This window comes from Oncorhynchus mykiss, chromosome 12 (genome assembly GCF_013265735.2).
Source record: "Oncorhynchus mykiss isolate Arlee chromosome 12, USDA_OmykA_1.1, whole genome shotgun sequence".
Classification (NCBI taxonomy): Eukaryota; Metazoa; Chordata; class Actinopteri; order Salmoniformes; family Salmonidae; genus Oncorhynchus; species Oncorhynchus mykiss.
Window position 1 is genome coordinate 76,908,030 of NC_048576.1, and position 17,675 is coordinate 76,925,704.

Below are 17,675 nucleotides of genomic sequence, written 5' to 3' on the forward strand. Positions count from 1 at the left end.
TTGTGGTGGAATCGTTTCAAAGTCACCTGCATCCCTCGCAGAGAGATACTTTCTTGCTCGGGATCTTGCATTGTTAGCACTCAAACACAGGGGGAGATAATTGTCATTACCTTCAATGACCACAGTTTGAGTAGCAGTCGTGACACCAACACTGCTGAACACAGTTACCTCGCTGTTCACCTTTGCAGCAAAGGCTGGCATGTCATACACCTCCTCACAGCACCAGTATTCAAAATGACACAGACAGGAAGCAATTTTGCCCTTTTCTGAAATTACTGTTCCACCTCCTTGCTTAAGTATGACGTTAGGAATTTCACATTGTGTGTATATCTTTTCCTTTCAACATGTCACATTTTATGTCCTGTCTTTCTTCATTTTCCTCAAATCTTAACCTTTACCTTCGCCTCTCTCAAACCCCTGATTCACCTCCTAAAACGATCTTTCGCTCTTTCTCCCCTCAGTCTCCCCTTAGGGTTTATTGTTCTCCACGTCTCCTCCCCTCGTATTTTCCCAGCTGTTCTCTAACATGGAATGTTTTAACTCTGGTGAATATTTCATAGCTGTACATCTGTGTTTACAAGTTCAGGACAGACCAGAAAGACAAAGTTCTTGAAGACACCATTTAGACTAAGCCACTAAACTCAGGGAATACTCCATCCCTTTCACCCCAAGCTTCCAGATAAAACATGTATCATAATCCTAACTCCACATCCTAATCCTAATCCTTGGGTGTAATCCTAAATCTTTTCTTTTGCCCCTTTCATTAAAAAAAATATTGTAATCCATGTTTCCTATAATACTGACACAAGAACTCAGATCTCAGATCAAGACTGGGTTGGTAAGGGCACGCTGTTGACACTGAATGTACAAAACATTAGGAACACCTTACTAATACTGAGTCACACCTCCTTTTGCCCTCAGAAAGCCTTGATTCGTTGGGCCATGGACTCTACAAGGTGTCGAAAGGGTTCCACAGGGATGCTGGCCCATTTTGACACCAAGTTGTGCTTCCCACAGTTGTGTCAAGTTGGCTAGATGTTATTTGGGTGGTGGACCATTCTTGGTACACACGAGAAATGGTTGAGAGTGAAAAACCCAGCAGCACTGCAGTTCTTGACACACTCAAACTGGCACGCCTAGCACCTGCCTGGTTCAAAGGCACTTACACATTTTGTCTTGCCCATTCACCCTCTGAATGGCACACATACACAATCCATGTCTCAAGGCTTAAACATCCTTCTTTAACCTGTCTCCTCCCCTTCATCTACACTGATTAAAGTGGGTTTAACAAGTGGCATCGATAAGGGATCATAGCTTTCACCTGGATTCACCTGGTCAGTCTACAGTATGTCATGGAAAGAGCAGGTGTTCCTAATGTTCCTAATGTACACTCAGTGTATCTCCCTAAAGAGTACATAATATACTATTCCTGACCTGTGTGCCTGCCATTCATGTGTAAGCAGGCCTGTAAACAACCTATGTCATGTATGTTAAATGATGATTTGTGAATGTTATGGGGGATTCCATATGTAGGATCTTAATTTGAGTCTGTTTTCTGCAGCAGGAAAATAATCCTGCAGCAACAGAAAATGTGAATCATTATGTGGACATTTTTGTAGGGGTTGATGCATTTTTCGTGAGAGAAAATCAATTCTGACATTTCTAAGTGGAAATTACAAACTTTAGAAGCCTTTTTAAAACTCAAATACACTTTGCAAGTTTTAATTTCCTGCTGGGCAGAAACATTCTCAGCAACAAAAAGATGAGGAAATTAAGATCTTACATCTGTAGAGATGCCGTTTGCTTTTCAAAGTGCTTTTCTCTGCCTCCATGTATGATGCATTCTCTCCCTCCATCTTACAGTACACGGTCTAACCTTACTCCATCACTCCAAGCTCTGCTGACAGACCTCACCCCCACTGAAAGGACAACTTTGCAGATGGACTCCCATGCTGAGTGGACAAGAATGTGTAGCGTGATGCTCACTATCACTGACCACCATACTCTAACACAGGGTCAGCTGAAATATTTGTACATAGCTTTGTCTCAACGTACAATATGTTTTTCTCAGGAGGAACAGCCATGTCCCTTGGTGCTGCTAAAGCAGTGTACTCTGAAAGAGCAGTTTTGTGTTTTGCTGGGTGGGGTGTGCGGGTTCAGACGGAGAGCTGGGCACAAGGGCCCACGTCAAACACATGCTGTACATTAAGAGCCCCCAACAGCCTTCCACTCTACTGCCATCACACACGCTACACTGAACCGCCCAGACATGACAGGAGACATGGGGAGAGAGGAGGGGGACTGCCTGGAACAGGTGCAGGACTAGGGGTGGTGGTGGTAGCAGCAGAAGTCCCCTCTCTCCCCCTCTCCCCCCTCCACAGTCACAAACACAACATTCACTATGTGAGGGTAGAGGGCACAATAACAGATGATTTTATGATTCACTAAGTGTGTAGATTAAAGAAAATTCCCTTCAACTTGCTTACCTTACCCTATGTGCATACAAGTGTTTGTGTGTGTGTATGTTGGTGTGTGCTGAATCGCATGTTGAGCATGGAGGCTCCTCTGTAACTGACTGTAAAGTGGGCTGGGAGGAGGGCTCAAATGGACATTGTGTAACCTTTAAAAACACACACCCCTCTCCAGGGTACTGACCAATGCATGTGGAGAAGAGAGATCACTCCTGCCCTCCACACTATAAGACATGATGCAACAACACAGAGAGAGTTGTCACTGGCATCCTCAGTCTAAGGAGTTGGTGCTGCCCTCATTACATAAAACGTACTATACTCTTATTGTGTGTCAACAACCAAATCTCTCCTAGGTAGATGTTGCCATCCATGCAGCTGACAGCAGGTCAGTGTTAATTATAGCTCAGCTACAGACTACAGTAGAGTTGGCAGGGCTGTGGTCTATCCTGATCTCAGGCCTGTGCCAGACGAACAGGTGAGCTGAATGGGAGATTAGTGAGGCTGGAATGGAGATAGCTTTGTTGAAGAAAAATATATGCGTAATTTTCTTCAATCCTTCTCTCTCTTTATCTTCATTTCTTTCATAAGAGCCATCTCAACATCTTTCAGACTCACATGTCGAATAGCTAGCAACATTAGAGGTAATATGTTTTGCTCATTCTGCCAGCCAGAAGCTGATCATGTGACTATTTGACAGCGCAGAAAATAGTCAATAGAAACGTGTGTGTGAGAGTGTGAGAGAGTGTGAGTGTGAGAGAGAAACAGACAGAAACAAAGAGAGAAACAGAGAGAGAGAGACGGAGAGAAAGAGAGAGAGAGACAGAGAGACAGAGAGAGAGAACATGAAAGAGCAAAATAACGGAGATGGAGGAGGTAAAATAGATGGATGAGGAAGGATGGGAGATTAAATGAACAAGAAGTACGTCTCACTGTACATTGTTGGGGCCGTACAGATCCCAGTGGTGGGAGGAAGAAAGGAAAGCAGAGGAAGGGGAGGTGTACATGGATGGAGGGAGGAAAGAGAGGAAGGGATGGCGGGGGAGTGGAGGGGACAGGAAAAGAGAAAGGTTGAGAGGGGGTGAGTGAAGAGAGAGGGAGGAGAGTGAAACTGGCATATGAGAGGTACTGTAGCATGGAGAGGTTGGTAGTTTGGCATGCTTTCAGGGCTGTGTGTGTGTGTGTGTGTGTGTGTGTGTGTGTGTGTGTGTGTGTGTGAAAAATAGAGAGTGAGAAAGAGATGGAGAGAGAGAGAGAGTAAGAGCGAGAGAGGAAGAGAGAGATGACCGATCTGTGTGAAAGAGTGGAGGAGGGGGAGAGTAGAATGGGTACAAAAGAGAGAGACGTGAGCTGAGCTTAGATCGTCCTCCAGAAAACATCTCTAGGGCTCCTTCTTTAAATATCTCTTTCTCTCTGTTTCTGCTTTTCAATCTTCACTCCCTCTCCCAACCACTCTTTCTTTTCCATGTAACTCTTATCTTAGCCTCTGATTTCCCCCTCTTGTCATGAAATCCCTCTTGCCCTATTTTCAGTATAACTCTTCTTTTGTCCCAGTGATGCCTCTGTCGTACACTATGTGAGGATGGGTGGGGCTGTAAACTGTGTTATAATGGCTGGTAAACAGACCCACAGACCAACACACAGGGGGGCATGAATCACTGGGTGTAAATATTCAGTCAGATCCACACCCCTGCATAGTGTGGGACCAGGGAGGAGACCCTGTACCCACATTACACTGATTACACTGCAAAAACCCATACATTAATGCTACAGCACATATCACAGTACCTGCTTCTTACGAGTGTAGACACACAGCTGCAAAGTATGTGAATGAAGGCTTATACAACCTTTACATTTATAAATCCTTTATAAATATGTAATTACACAGGAATAGCAGTTAAAGCTGCAGTCTACGATGTTGGGTTCTAATTTGAAATGTTGAAATATCCTGAGACATATTAACCATATTAGAACTGGGTGTATGGAAATCTACTGAGTGAGAAAGGGGAGTGCAGAAAGTTATGCAGCCAACTGCTTAAGGTGTTTCCACATAGTCTATGTTTTGAAACACATTTTATCCCAAATGAGGTATTATAAATGAAACACTAAAAGGATGGGGAACTTTGACAAAGTGATACTAAGAGACCACATTCACAGAAGATTGATTGACAGCTGGCTACAGTGACAGCAGTCACCCACTTCTCTTTCATATCGTCTGAGATCCCTAAAGATTGGAAAGCTGCCGCGGTCATCCCCCTCTTCAAAGGGGGAGACACTCTAGACCCAAACTGTTACAGCTCTATATCTATCCTACAATGCCTTTCTAAAGTCTTCGAAAGCCAAGTTAACAAACAGATCACCGACCATTTAGAATCCCACCGTACCTTCCCCGCTATGCAATCTGGTTTCCGAGCTGGTCATGGGGGCACCTCAGCCATGCTCAAGGTCCTAAACGATATCATAACCGCCATCGATAAAAGACAATACTGTGGAGCCGTATTCATCGACCCGGCCAAGGCTTTTAACTGTCAATCAATCATTCTTATCGACAGACTCAACAGCCTTGGTTTTTTAAATGACTGCCTCGCCTGGTTCACCAACTACTTGTCAGAAAGAGTTCTGTGTGTCAAATTGGAGGGCCTGTTGTCCAGACCTCTGGCAGTCTCTATGGGGGGTACCACAGGGTTCAATTCTCGGGCCGACTCTTTTCTCTGTATATATCAATGATGTCGCTCTTGCTGCTGGTGATTCTCTGATCCACCTCTACGCAGACGACACCATTCGGTATACATCTGGCCCTTCTTTAGACACTGTGTTAACAAACCTCCAGACAAGCTTCAATGCCATACAAAACTCTTTCAGTGGCCTCCAACTGCTCTTAAATGCTAGTAAAACGAAATGCATGCTCTTCAACCAATCGCTGCCCGCACCTGACTAGCATCACTACTCTGGACAGTTCTGACTTAGAATATGTGGACAACTACAAATACCTAGGTGTCTGGTTAGACTGTAATCTCTCCTTCCAGACTCACACTAAATCGAAATTAAATCTAGAATTGGCTTCCTATTTCGCAACAAAGCCTCCTTCACTCATGCTGCCAAACATACCCTCATAAAACTGACTACTCTACAGATCCTTGACTTCGGCTTTGTCACCAAAGCCCCATATACTACCTACCACTGCAACCTGTATGCTCTCGTTGGCTGGCCCTCGCTTCATATTCGTCACCAAACCTACTGGCTCCAGGTCATCTATAAGTCTTTGCTAGGTAAAGCCCCACCTTATCTCAGCTCACTGGTCACCATAGCAGCACCCACTGGTCACCATAGCAGCACGTGCTCCAGCAGGTATATTTCACTGGTCATCCCCAAAGCCAACTCCTCCTTTGGCCACCTTTCCTTCCAGTTCTCTGCTGCCAATAACTGGAACGAATTGCAAAAATCACTGAAGCTGGAGACTTATATCTCCCTCACTAACTTTAAGCATCAGCTGTCAGAGCAGCTTGCCGATCACTGCACCTGTACACAACAAATCTGAAAATAGCACACCCAACTAACTCGTCCACATATTGTTATGTATTTTTGCTCTTTTGCACCCCAGTATCTCTACTTGCACATCCTCATCTGCACATCTATCACTCCAGTGTTAATGCTAAAATGTTATTATTTTTGCCACTATTGCCTATTTATTGCCTTTACCTCCCTAATCTTACTACATTTTCACACGCTGTACATAGATTTTTCTATTGTGTTATTGACTTTACGTTTGTTTATCCCATGTGTAACTCTGTGTTGTTGTTTTTGTCGCACTGCTTTGCTTTATCTTGGCCAGGTCGCAGTTGTAAATGAGAACTTTTTCTCAACTGGCCTACCTGGTTAAATAAAGGTGAAATAAAAAAAATGAATAAAAAAACTTCCTGAATGCAAAATGGTAGAATGCTCCAATCAGGAAAGCTTTAGAGCCTCTTTGATAACACAAACTAGGTCCAGGAGAGACACTTGTGTAGTGTAAAGAGATGGATCTAGATTCTAATAAACTCAAATCATCAAATACGATTTTACTCGTCACGTACTTCGTAAACAACAGGTGCAGACTAACAGTGAAATTATTACTTAAGTGTCATTCCCAACAATGCAGAGAGAAAGAAATGTGACAATGTGATTTTCTGGATTTTTGTTTTAGATTCCGTCTCTCACAGTTGAAGTACCTATGATACAAAATTACAGACCTCTACATGCTTTGTAAGTAGGAAAACCTGCAAAATCGGCAGTGTATCAAATACTTGTTCTCCCCACTGTATATGTTTTACCGTTTAGAAATAAACTGTAAAATATCACGCCGCACCTGAGTAGCGCAGTGGTCTAAGGCACTGCATCTCAGTGCAAGAGCATGACTACAGTCCCTGGTTCGAATCCAGGCTGTATCACATCCGGCCATGATTGGGAGTCCCATAGGGCAGTGCACAATTGGCCCAGTGTAGTCCGGGTTTGGCCGGGGTAGGCTGTCATTGTAAATAAGAATTTGTTCTTAACTGACTTGCCTAGTAAAATGTGAAGGCATAGTGTTTTGAAAATTCACTTACAGTGCATTCGGAAAATATTTAGACCCCTTGACTTTTTCAAAATTTGGTTGTCACAGCCTTATTCTAAAATTTATTAAATCGTTTTTCCCCTCATCAATCTACACACAATACCTTAATGACAATGCAAAAACAGGGTTTTAGAATTTTCTTGAAATAAAAAACTGAAATATGATATTTGCATAAGTAATTCAGACCCTTTACTCAGTACTTTGTTGAAGCACCTTTGGCAGGGATTACAGCCTCGAGTCTTCTTGGGTATGATGATACAAGCTTGGCACACCTGTATTTGGAGAGTTTATCCAATTCTTCTCTACTCAATCTCTGTAAGGTTGCACAGCTATTTTCAGGTCTCTCCAGAGATGTTCGATCAGGTTCAAGTCTGGGCTCTGGCTGGGCCACTCAAGGACATTCAGAGACATGTCCCAAAGCCGCTCTTGGCTGTGTGCTTAGGGTCGTGGTCCTGTTAGAAGGTGAACCTTTGCTCTGGAGCAGGTTTTCATCAAGGATCCCTCTGTACTTTGCTCCGTTCATCTTTGCATCGATCCTGACTAGTCTCCCAGTCCCTGCCGCTGAAAAACATCCCTATAGCATGATGCTGCCACCACCATGCTTCACCGTAGGGATAGTGCCAGATTTCCTCCAGAGGTGACGCTTGGCATTCAGGCCAAAGACTTCAATCTTGGTTTCATCAGACCAGAGAATCTTGTTTCTCAAGTTTTAGGTGCCTTTTGGCCAACTCTAAGCGGGCTGTCATGTGCCTTCTCCTGAAGAATGGTTTCCGCCTAACCACTCTACTATAAAGGCCTGATTGATGGAGTGCTGCAGAGATGGTTGTCCTTCTGGAAGTTTCTTCCATCTCCACAGGGGAACTCTGGAGCTCTGTCAGAATGACCATTGAGTTCTTGGTCACCTCCCTGACAAAGGCCCTTCTCCACCCGATTGCTCAGTTTGGCTAGGCGGCCAGCTCTAGGAATAGTCTTGGTGGTTCCAAACTTCTTCCATTTAAGAAAGATGGAGACCACTGTGTTCTTGGAGACCTTCAATGCTGCAGACATTTTTTGGTACCCTTCCCCAGATCTGTGCCTCGACATAATCCTGTCTCAGAGCTCCATGGACAATTCCTTCAACCTCACGGCTTGGTTTTTGCTCGGACATGCACGGTCAACTGTGGGACCTTATATAGACAGGTGTGTGCCTTTCCAAATCATGTCCAATCAATTGATATTTACCACAGGTGGACTCCAATCAAGTTGTAGAAACATCTCAAGAACGTTCAATTCCGAACAAGCAATGATTACATCAAGCTTGTTGGATGTGCATCAAATTGTTATGCCGTTTGTTTTGGTTGGGTTTCAGATTATTTTTTGCCCAATAGAAATGAATGGTAAATAATGTATGGTGCCAATTTGGAGTACTTTTATTCTAAATTAGAATCAAATACGTCTTTCCGACCACTTCTACATGAATGCGGATGCTACTATGATTATAGATAATCATAAATGAATCATGAATAATGATGAGTGAGAAAGTTAGAGGCACAAAGGCCATACCCCCAACACATAGATTTTGGAGGGCATGATATTTATGCCTCTGTACCTTTCTCACTCATCATTATTTCCATGAAACACTTATATTCTGTACAACATAATCTGAAACAAAAGCAAAACAATGAATTTGTAAAAAAAATCCTTCTGAAATAGGGACCTCCGAATCACAGTCTTTCACCAGTCATTCACGCTTCTCTCATTGTTTTACTTGAACTACTACTTTCCCTTCCACAGTGCAGAGCTGCTGAAAACACTGTGCTGTGGCTACCTCAAGCTGGGCTGGCTGGCTGGCTGGCTGGCTGGCTGGCTGGCTGGCTGGCTGGCTGGCTGAGTGCTGAGTGCATTCTCCCTGCATTGATTCAGAGGCCAAAACATAAAGCAGGGGCAGCTCTTTAATGGACATTTACCAGATGGCAACCAAAGGAAAAGTCAGTTTTTCTTTGTGTCTTAGGGCTCCAGCTGATCACAGCACTCTAAAAAAAATGTGTGTGTGTGTGTTCTTTGTGCACTTCACTTGAAAGACTCTCTCCGACAGGTGTTACCCACCATCACACACTGGGGTTATTTTTAGAGACGGAGGAAGCAAAAGAGAAGGAAAGGTGTCATTTCACCTATTTCAAGTGTTAATGAGGCTGTGTGTGTGTGTGTGTGTGTGTGTGTGTGTGTGTGTATGTGTGTGTGCGTTCTGAACATTAATTAAAATTCTACTAAAATCAAGGCAACTCGTTTTGAAATGGACAAATGTGGAATATTCATTACAGTAAATTGTCACCATTACCATTCCTTGTCCTTACTGTGAATAAACCAACACAAAACAGAGCTTCATTGGCTAAATTCAACATTAGCAGAATATAAAGACAAATTGACTCTGGTTAGACACACAAAACCACGACGAAACAGTATTACTGAGCTTCCAAAAGCAGCTCTGAAAGCCTTTACAGTACATCAACAGTGCCCTCTGGTGGGTATAGAGTCCTCGCATGAAACGCAGAGGGGAAAGGTTCATCACACTGCATGTGGTGAGAGATAGATGATGCCCACACAAACACGATTATGAGTACTGCTCATGCCAAAGACAAACACCCCTGCAGTCAAGGAAATCTCCAACGTCACAATGATTCTGACTCATAACCATTCCTTCCATAACCGTGGCTGAGAAAAGTGGGACATGTTCGATAAGAGGGTAAAGCACATCATGTATTACAGAATGGGTCATTTTCAAGTCCATGTAAAACATTTGACAAATTGAGAGTAAAACAGGTTATTGTTGCTTTTAATATTAGAGTAGTGTGTGTGTGTGTAGAGCATATGATTTGACTATTTATTTTTGTTCATTGAAGGTGACGTTTCCAACTATTAGGTTATTCCTGCTTCCAAATTAAAGCCGCAGCCATTATACAAGACACATTCCCACACTTCATAAACTGAATCTGTGACAACCCATACATGGTCCTGTGTGGACAGGACACGTCAATATTAGGTCACATGACGCACCACACACCCCAATCACATGGCACCGGCTGTCCAATAGCAGTACATCCAAAGCATTCAGAGGGGCTTGTATTTCCTCCTCCATTGGTCTGGATAACTGTTTATGTTAATGTGGCCTTTACAACCCCAAAGCTGTGTTCTCTGCTACACCTGATTACTTATACACACACAGTGGATTATTTCCTAAAAGCATGTCTGTGTTCTGACAATGGCATTTCCATGCATCCTTTGTATCATCCCAGTGCTGAGAGAAACTGACCTGTATAAGCGCTATTGATGTTGAAATTCACATTCAGATAGAAGAGACGGAAGGAGATATAATAAATGTCTATGACTTTCAGGGAGCGAGAGAGAGAGAGAGAGAGAGAGAGAGAGAGAGAGAGGCTATAGCCTGCATAAGAGGGTAGGTAGTAGATGAAAGGAGGCAGAAGAGAGAGAGACAGAGAGAAAATGAATCCAACTGATTGGTTTCCATGGAAACGGGCTGATGAGGTGTGAGTCTAAATAAAAGAGCAGGTCCTGGCTCAGTCTAAATCACTGTCTGTCTGTGACACACCGCTGAGAAGGGGAGGGGGACGGGGAGAGGGTCAGGGGAGATGGACAGAGGAGCTAAAATGGTTGGGTCTCAGTCAGACCACACTGTCACATCTTCTGCACTCACTCACTGCTACCTCACATATTGCACATTATGATTTCACAAATCCCACATATCACTACAACTGTACTGAATACCACGAGGTCTTACATCCAATATAATATAGCACTTCATTCCTCATACAATACTTTTCACCTTCCATGTCATACATCACACCTCACATATGGACCTCCATATTTCACATGACACAGACCACCTTGTACCTCAAATATCACCTATTCCACCTCACATTTAATATGTGTGAGGGATGGCACAGTGGACTAAGGGAGTGCTTTTATTGTGGACCATAATCTAGCAGCATAGAGACCTTCAATACCCTCTGAGTAATGTAGCTCCCACAGCAATACGGGACACGCCTACGGGAGAGACCTTGTCCTGTGTGTGCGCGCTTGTAGTCTGTATGTGAGTCTGTGTCGGTGTGTGTGTGTGTGCCTGACAGTGTGTGCAGAGCATCCAGTACCTATCCAAAACACAGTTAGCTGTGATATCACTAAATACTTCAATGGATCAGATGCAAAGACTCATATAAACAGGGAGCAGAGATCACATATAGTAGCAGTGTGAAGACAGGAAGCGCCATCTGAACAGATTACATACTATAACAACTATTTTATACCATATGACAACTGTTTTCCACCATATCCACGTTACTCAGTCTCAGCCATGGCAGTGTGGTGGATGTGTGTTGACAATATTTATAACATTTTCCACTGAAGCTAAAGATGAAAGTGTTCCCTGGCGGCTGGACAGCAGACAACAGCCAATTGAGGTCAAGTAGTAGAATGAATGGAGCTCATTGAGCTCCGAGAGGAGCGGAGGGGGGTGAGAAACTGAATATGGGGAAGGTTAAGGGTAAAGGAAATTCCCCATAAAGAGATATCATCAAACAGCATGAAGAGGCCCTACTGGATCCATGAGGAGCCAGAGGGTATTTCATCAGCTCCTCCCAGTAGTGTCATTTTAGCCAATCAGGAAAAGAAAGACATGGCAACTCACCTCAACAAACAAGAAGCAGGGAACGATGGAGCTGCTGCTCTTCAAACCTGGCTTCTCCTCCTCCGCTGCCATCATTCTCTCGTTCTCTCTCTCCTGTCCTCTCTCCAGCACTCTCTCTCTCCTCACACCTGTGAAGGAAAGAGCGTTCCAGGTCAGTAAGAGTTGTCTTGATCTAAAGGCAGCTTGAGGTTCAAAGTATAACATTAAGTTTTATCCCATGACAAGAATGTAGCGTTGGATGGAACAATGGGTCTTGATGTTCTTATACAGAATAACACTTCTGTTTACATGTTACCTCTGTGGCCATAAGACAAAGTGCAAAGACCCACCCACACACTCCCTCCCACTCTCCCCAACACACACAAATAAACAACTAAATAGTATAAAATAAGCCTATCAGTGGGCAGTAATGAGCCTCTCCCTCAGTCCTGATGAGTCAGTGCTGAAATGAAAATACAGATTGTGTCTAACACTGAATGCCACTATAATGAATGGAACCTTTATGAGCTAGAATAAACATACATCCAGCCAATACACAACACAACATGGAAATAGCATATCTTAATGATGCATGCTACAAAGTAGTCTTAGATTAGAAATATGCTCTTGACATTTGCATAATCACATTTATGTTCACATCTATTTATATTCCAACCAAGGCACAACTCTCTGTCTGCGTGTCTTATTCAATGTCATGTCTACACACTTTACATGGCAGGTAAAGGTGTTCTCGAGTGGCTAGATGTCCTTTACCATTCGGCCATCAGATCTGCCACCAAAGCTCCTTATAGGACACATCACTGCACTCTATACTCCTCTGTAAACTGGTCATCTCTGTATACCCATCGCAAGGTTGATGCTTATTTATAAAACCCTCTTAGACCTCACTCCCCCCTATCTGAGATATCTACTGCAGCCCTCATCCTCCACATACAACACCCATTCTGCCAGTCACATTCTGTTAAAGGTTCCCAAAGCATATACATGTACATCCCTGGGTCGCTCCTCTTTTCAGTTTGCTGCAGCTAATGACTGGAACAAGCTGCAACAAACACTCAAACTGGACAGTTTTATCTCAATCTCTTAATTCAAAGACTCAATCTTGGACACTCTTACTGACAGTTGTGGCTGCTTTGCGTGATGTATTGTTATGTAGTGTTGTCTCTCGTCTTTATTTGTGTTTTGTCCTATATTTATAGATAGACAGATAGGGGCAATGCAAACGGGACATTGTGCCCAGCCAGTGAGGAGTCTCCTGAGCTCGGAATTGAGGTTTTCCCTGACTACAGGAAAAACTTCAGGTCCTAGTCATAGGCTATTGCTAGTCAGGTGGTCAGGGGAAACTCAGGGCCCTTCTTACGGCCATCCAACCTCTGAAGTGGACCAGAAGTCATCCTGAAGAGATCATATAGCTTGGATCTGGTCTGTGAGAGTTCCCATTTCCTGGGCGTTGTCAGATTGACCTCTATTCTGGGGAAATTAGTGTTGTGTGCTGGAAAGCTTTCTCTTTTTCCCCCACACTGACAGTCAGTCAGGCAGGATGTCAGAGAATAGGCTGTGAGGATGAATAAGGAATGAGACTGGGCTCTTAGCAGCAGAGAGAACAACGCAAAGCGGGGCTGCTTTTAGAAAGAGCTCTCTCTCTCTCTGAGTGGCCGGCCAGGAAACATCTTGTAGCTGTGACCGTGAACAAGCTGAGGCCCCAGGTAAGGGAAAATCACACAGGATATTTTGGTGATCCTGCTCTACTGATCCCAGCAGCAGATGGGAAGTGTAATGCAGCCTGAGTGGACGGCCGGGTGTCTAACGTCCCTAAGATCAGGATGTCAGGAGGAGGGAAGAGAGCAGGTCAGCACACAGGTGTTGCTGTTTGAGATGGGACAGTGTCTGTCAAAGAGAAAGCCTTTGTGTCCATATGTGCTACATACCGAATAGACAAGATGTAGTATTTTGTAGAAACCTTATGGGTGGGCAGGGAAAGGGAGGAGAGGGAGGAGAGGGAGATTTGTTGAGGAAGATAAAAGTAGGACACCAGGGGCAATTTACCCAGAGATAGGAGAAAGAGTGTTGTTTGATAGCAAATGACTGCCTGCGCATGCATGTGTGTGTGTGTGTGTGTGTGTGTGTATGTATGTGTTTGCGTGTGCGTGAGTACAGCTGGATTTGATCTGATTAGGGAGGCAGGGTGACAGGAGTCCTGATCTTATTGGCTTGCCATCCATCAGAGAGCCCAGCCAGCTTGTCGTCACTGAGACACTGCAGCCCACAGACACACACACAAACACAAAAGCGAGAGCAATTGAGGGACGAAAATACCAGGGAAAGAGAGAGGGAGGAGGCAAAACTATTGTTGGAAAACTCAAGAAAAAGAATGAGAGATGGGGGTTAGGAGGAAAGGACATGTGAAGGGAATGAAAGAGGATGAGGTTGTTAATATGAATAGACTAGTGACTAGTTAGCTGACACAGAGGAGGAGGAGGAGGATATACAATATCCTGCTGGTCTGAATCCCCAGTCTTAGGATAGGAGCCCAGGAAATCATATGTCCACTCTCCTCCCTCAGACACACACAGGCACATGTACAGACACACACCGCCCGGGGACACAAAGGCTAATTGGACACTACAATCTGTATCACGGCTGCCTTCACGTCCAGCTATTTCTACCACATACTGAGAAATACTACAACTGCGCAGAGATATATTTCATCTGCACAGATGTATATTGCAATATTCTATATGAACATAAAATAGCAAAGTACAATGTACAGTGCCTTCAGAAAGTATTCATACCCCAATATTATTTTTCTTACCCATACCCCATAATGACAAAGTGAAAACATTTTAGCAAATTTACAGAAAATGAAATATCTAATTTACATCTGTATTCAAACCCGTGGGTCAATACATGTTAGAATCACCTTTTGGCAGTGATTATAGCTGTGAGGCTTTCTGGGTAAATCTAAGAGCTTTGCATACCTGGATTGTAAAATATCTGTACATTACTCTTTTTAAAATTCTTCAAGCTCTGTCAAGTTGGTTGTTGTTCATTGCTAGACAGCCCTTTTCAAGTCTTGTCATAGACTTTCAAGCCTATTTAAGGCAAAACTGTAACTAGGCCGCTCAGGAACATTCAATGTCTTCTTGGTAAGCAACTCCAGTGTATATTTGGCCTTGTGTTTTAGGTTATTGTCCAGCAACAGTCTCAACAGTCTCTCAGCAGACTGAACTAGGTTTTTCTTTAGGATCTATTCCATTACTTTTTATCCTAAAAAACTCCCTAGTTTGACAAGCATACCCATAACATGATGCAGCCACCACCATGCTTGAAAATGTGAAGTGAACTCTGTACAGGCTTCCTTCTTTTCACTCTGTCATTTAGGTTAGTATTTTGGAGTAGTTACAATCTTATTGATCCATCCTCAGTTTACTCCTATCATAGCCTTTAAACTCTGTAATTGTTTTAAAGTCACCATTGGCCTCATGGTGAAATCCCTGAATCGTTTCCCTCCTCTCCAGCTACTGAGTTAGGATGGTTGCCTGTATTTTTGTAGTTTCTGGGTGTATTGATATACCATCCAAAGTGTAATTAATAACTTCACCATGCTCAAAGATATATTCAATGTCTGCTGTTTTTTACCCATCTACCAATAGGTGCCCTTCTTTGTGAGGCATTGGGAAACCTCCCTCGTCTTTGTTGTTGAATCTGTGTTTTAAATTCACTGCTCGACTTAGGAACCTTACAGATACTTGTATATGTGGGGTACAGATATGAGGTGGTCATTAAAACATAATGTTAAACAATATTATTGCACACAGAGTAAGTCCATGCAACGTATTATGTGACTTGTTGAGCAAATGTATACTCTCTTATTTAGGCTTGCCATAACAAAGGGGTTGAATACTTATTGACTCAAGACATTTTAGCTTTTCATTTTTAATACATTTTTAAAACATATTTACACTTCAACATTATGGGGTATTGTGTGTAGGCCAGTGACAATTTTCTTTGATGTAATCCATTTTAAATTCAGACTGTCACATAACAGAATGTGTAAAAAGTCAAGGGGTGTGAATACTTTGTGAAGGGCACTGTGTATGGCAGTCTGGTTGATCCTTTCATCCTTGAATGTAGCCATCCCCCTGACACAGTACTACTCAGAGAGGTACAAGGTAGTATATTCAATGTGTTTGTACAATCCAATGCAGCATTTACATGGCACTGTCTGCTTCTTTCTTTCAACCTGTGTGTGGCTATCCTGTGCTGCTGAATACTCTCCTATAACCAACCACGTTCAAAGAGATCAGTCCAAGTCCCTTTAATCACTGTACTGTTTGTTGTCTTGGTGCATTACCAAGGTGTGTGTAGTAAGCATGCAGGATGGTAGTATGTTGAGTGTGTGTGCCTTGCTCTTGACCGACATGTTTCACTCAAACCAGACCGACCACATGCTGAATCTGCAGATATCCGTGTGCAGAACGCATAAACACACAGACACATACACCACACGCACACTCCTTCACTTGCGGTAATAAAAACATACACTACCCCCCTGCCAGAGAGACAATTCCACTTCACGCTATTAATAGGGCGGTGGAGGGTGTAGGTAGGGCGGGGGGGGGGGGGCTAATAGGATTTCAGAACGCTAGGTTATTAGAGCTTCCCTTTGGGGAATACCATGGTGAAACACTCCTCACCTCCACATAAACACCAAAACACTCTCATTTGCCTCAACCACAATCTGAACCATTGACATACAACACAATGCTAACATGCTAATGCTCGTCATACTGCAACCCATGCAGACAGAGAGGAAAACAGACGGAGGAGAGGAAAACCCATCACCCCCTCCCTCTTACCTTAGACACCTCGCTGCTGCCTAGCTCCTCTGTTGCAGTGGCACCAGATTCCTACGCGGAGGCCATGTCAGATGAGGGAGAGTGCTGTGAAAATCTCCCCACCCAGCTGCCTCTCTATCTCTTTTCTTCTTCTCTCCTCCTCCTGCTCCAGCGTGAAGTGAGGTACCGGAGCTCCTCAGACAGACACTCACACACGCGCGCACGGAGATAAAGCGAGCTAGCGACTCCCCAGCCCTCCTCACACACTCGACACACTCCCCATCTAATTAGCCACTTCAAATAAGCAGTTAATCAACTAAGTGGCGGGAATTACTGCATGTGCTGCGCTGTCTTCCAATACAGACCGAGAGGCAGCGTGTGTGGAAGATTGTGTATTCGCGTGTGAGTAAGAGAGAGAGAGGGGATGTGTGGTATCTGTGCCACTAGAGAGAAGCTCATTTGTATTCAAAACTTGTTTCCTTCCATCCCTCTCTCTCTCTCTCTCTGTCCTCCCTCTCTCTCACAGTGAATGAGGGAGGGAGGGGATGTAAAACTCAAACAGAGTGGTGTGTGTGTGTGAGAGAGAGAGAGAGAGAGAGAGAGAGAGAGAGAGGGATGGAGGGAGGGAGGGAGGGAGGGAGCTCAGGTGTGCCTCTGTGTCGGGCTGCAGCCTGCCTGCCTCAGGGCACACAATCCAATGAATACATGGCTATTGATCTAGGGCTGGTGTGGGTTTAATAAGGCAGGTCAGGACTGATAAGAGATAGGGGCTGACTGCCTGCCTGCCACTGTTAAACAGGACAGGGTCAACAGCCAGAGGGGAACTGTTATAGTGGAAGGGAGAGTCAGAGTGTGTGTAGAGAGAGAGAGAGAGAGAGAGAGAGAGAGAGCGAGAGAGCAACACAATTAGACCCAACCAAATCATGAGAAAACAAAAAGATAATTACTTGACACATTGGAAAGAAGTAAAAAAAAAACTGAGCAAACTAGAATGCTATTTGGCCCTAAACAGAGAGTACACAGTGGCAGAATACCTGACCACTGTGACTGACCCAAACTTAAGGAAAACTTTGACTATGTACAGACTCAGTGAGCAT

General features: G+C 43.9%; 1 protein-coding gene across 4 annotated transcripts in view; it reads right to left on the reverse strand.

The window, feature by feature from the left end:
- The window catches only part of plppr2a (phospholipid phosphatase related 2a), a 47,085-nt gene extending 30,019 nt beyond the window's left edge, over positions 1 to 17,066 (reverse strand). For 3 of the 4 annotated variants that reach the window (XM_036938535.1, XM_036938536.1, XM_021625030.2), the window contains exons 1-2: positions 16,600 to 17,062; positions 11,741 to 11,868 (exon numbers count right to left, since the gene is read on the reverse strand). In XM_036938535.1, the coding sequence (XP_036794430.1) occupies positions 11,741 to 11,815 (75 nt within the window). In that variant the 5' untranslated portion in view covers positions 11,816 to 11,868; positions 16,600 to 17,062. Of the gene's footprint in view, positions 1 to 11,740; positions 11,869 to 16,599 lie in introns of all 4 variants that reach the window. The other variant, XM_036938537.1, reaches the window with a different exon arrangement.
- Positions 17,067 to 17,675: the final 609 nt, after the last annotated feature.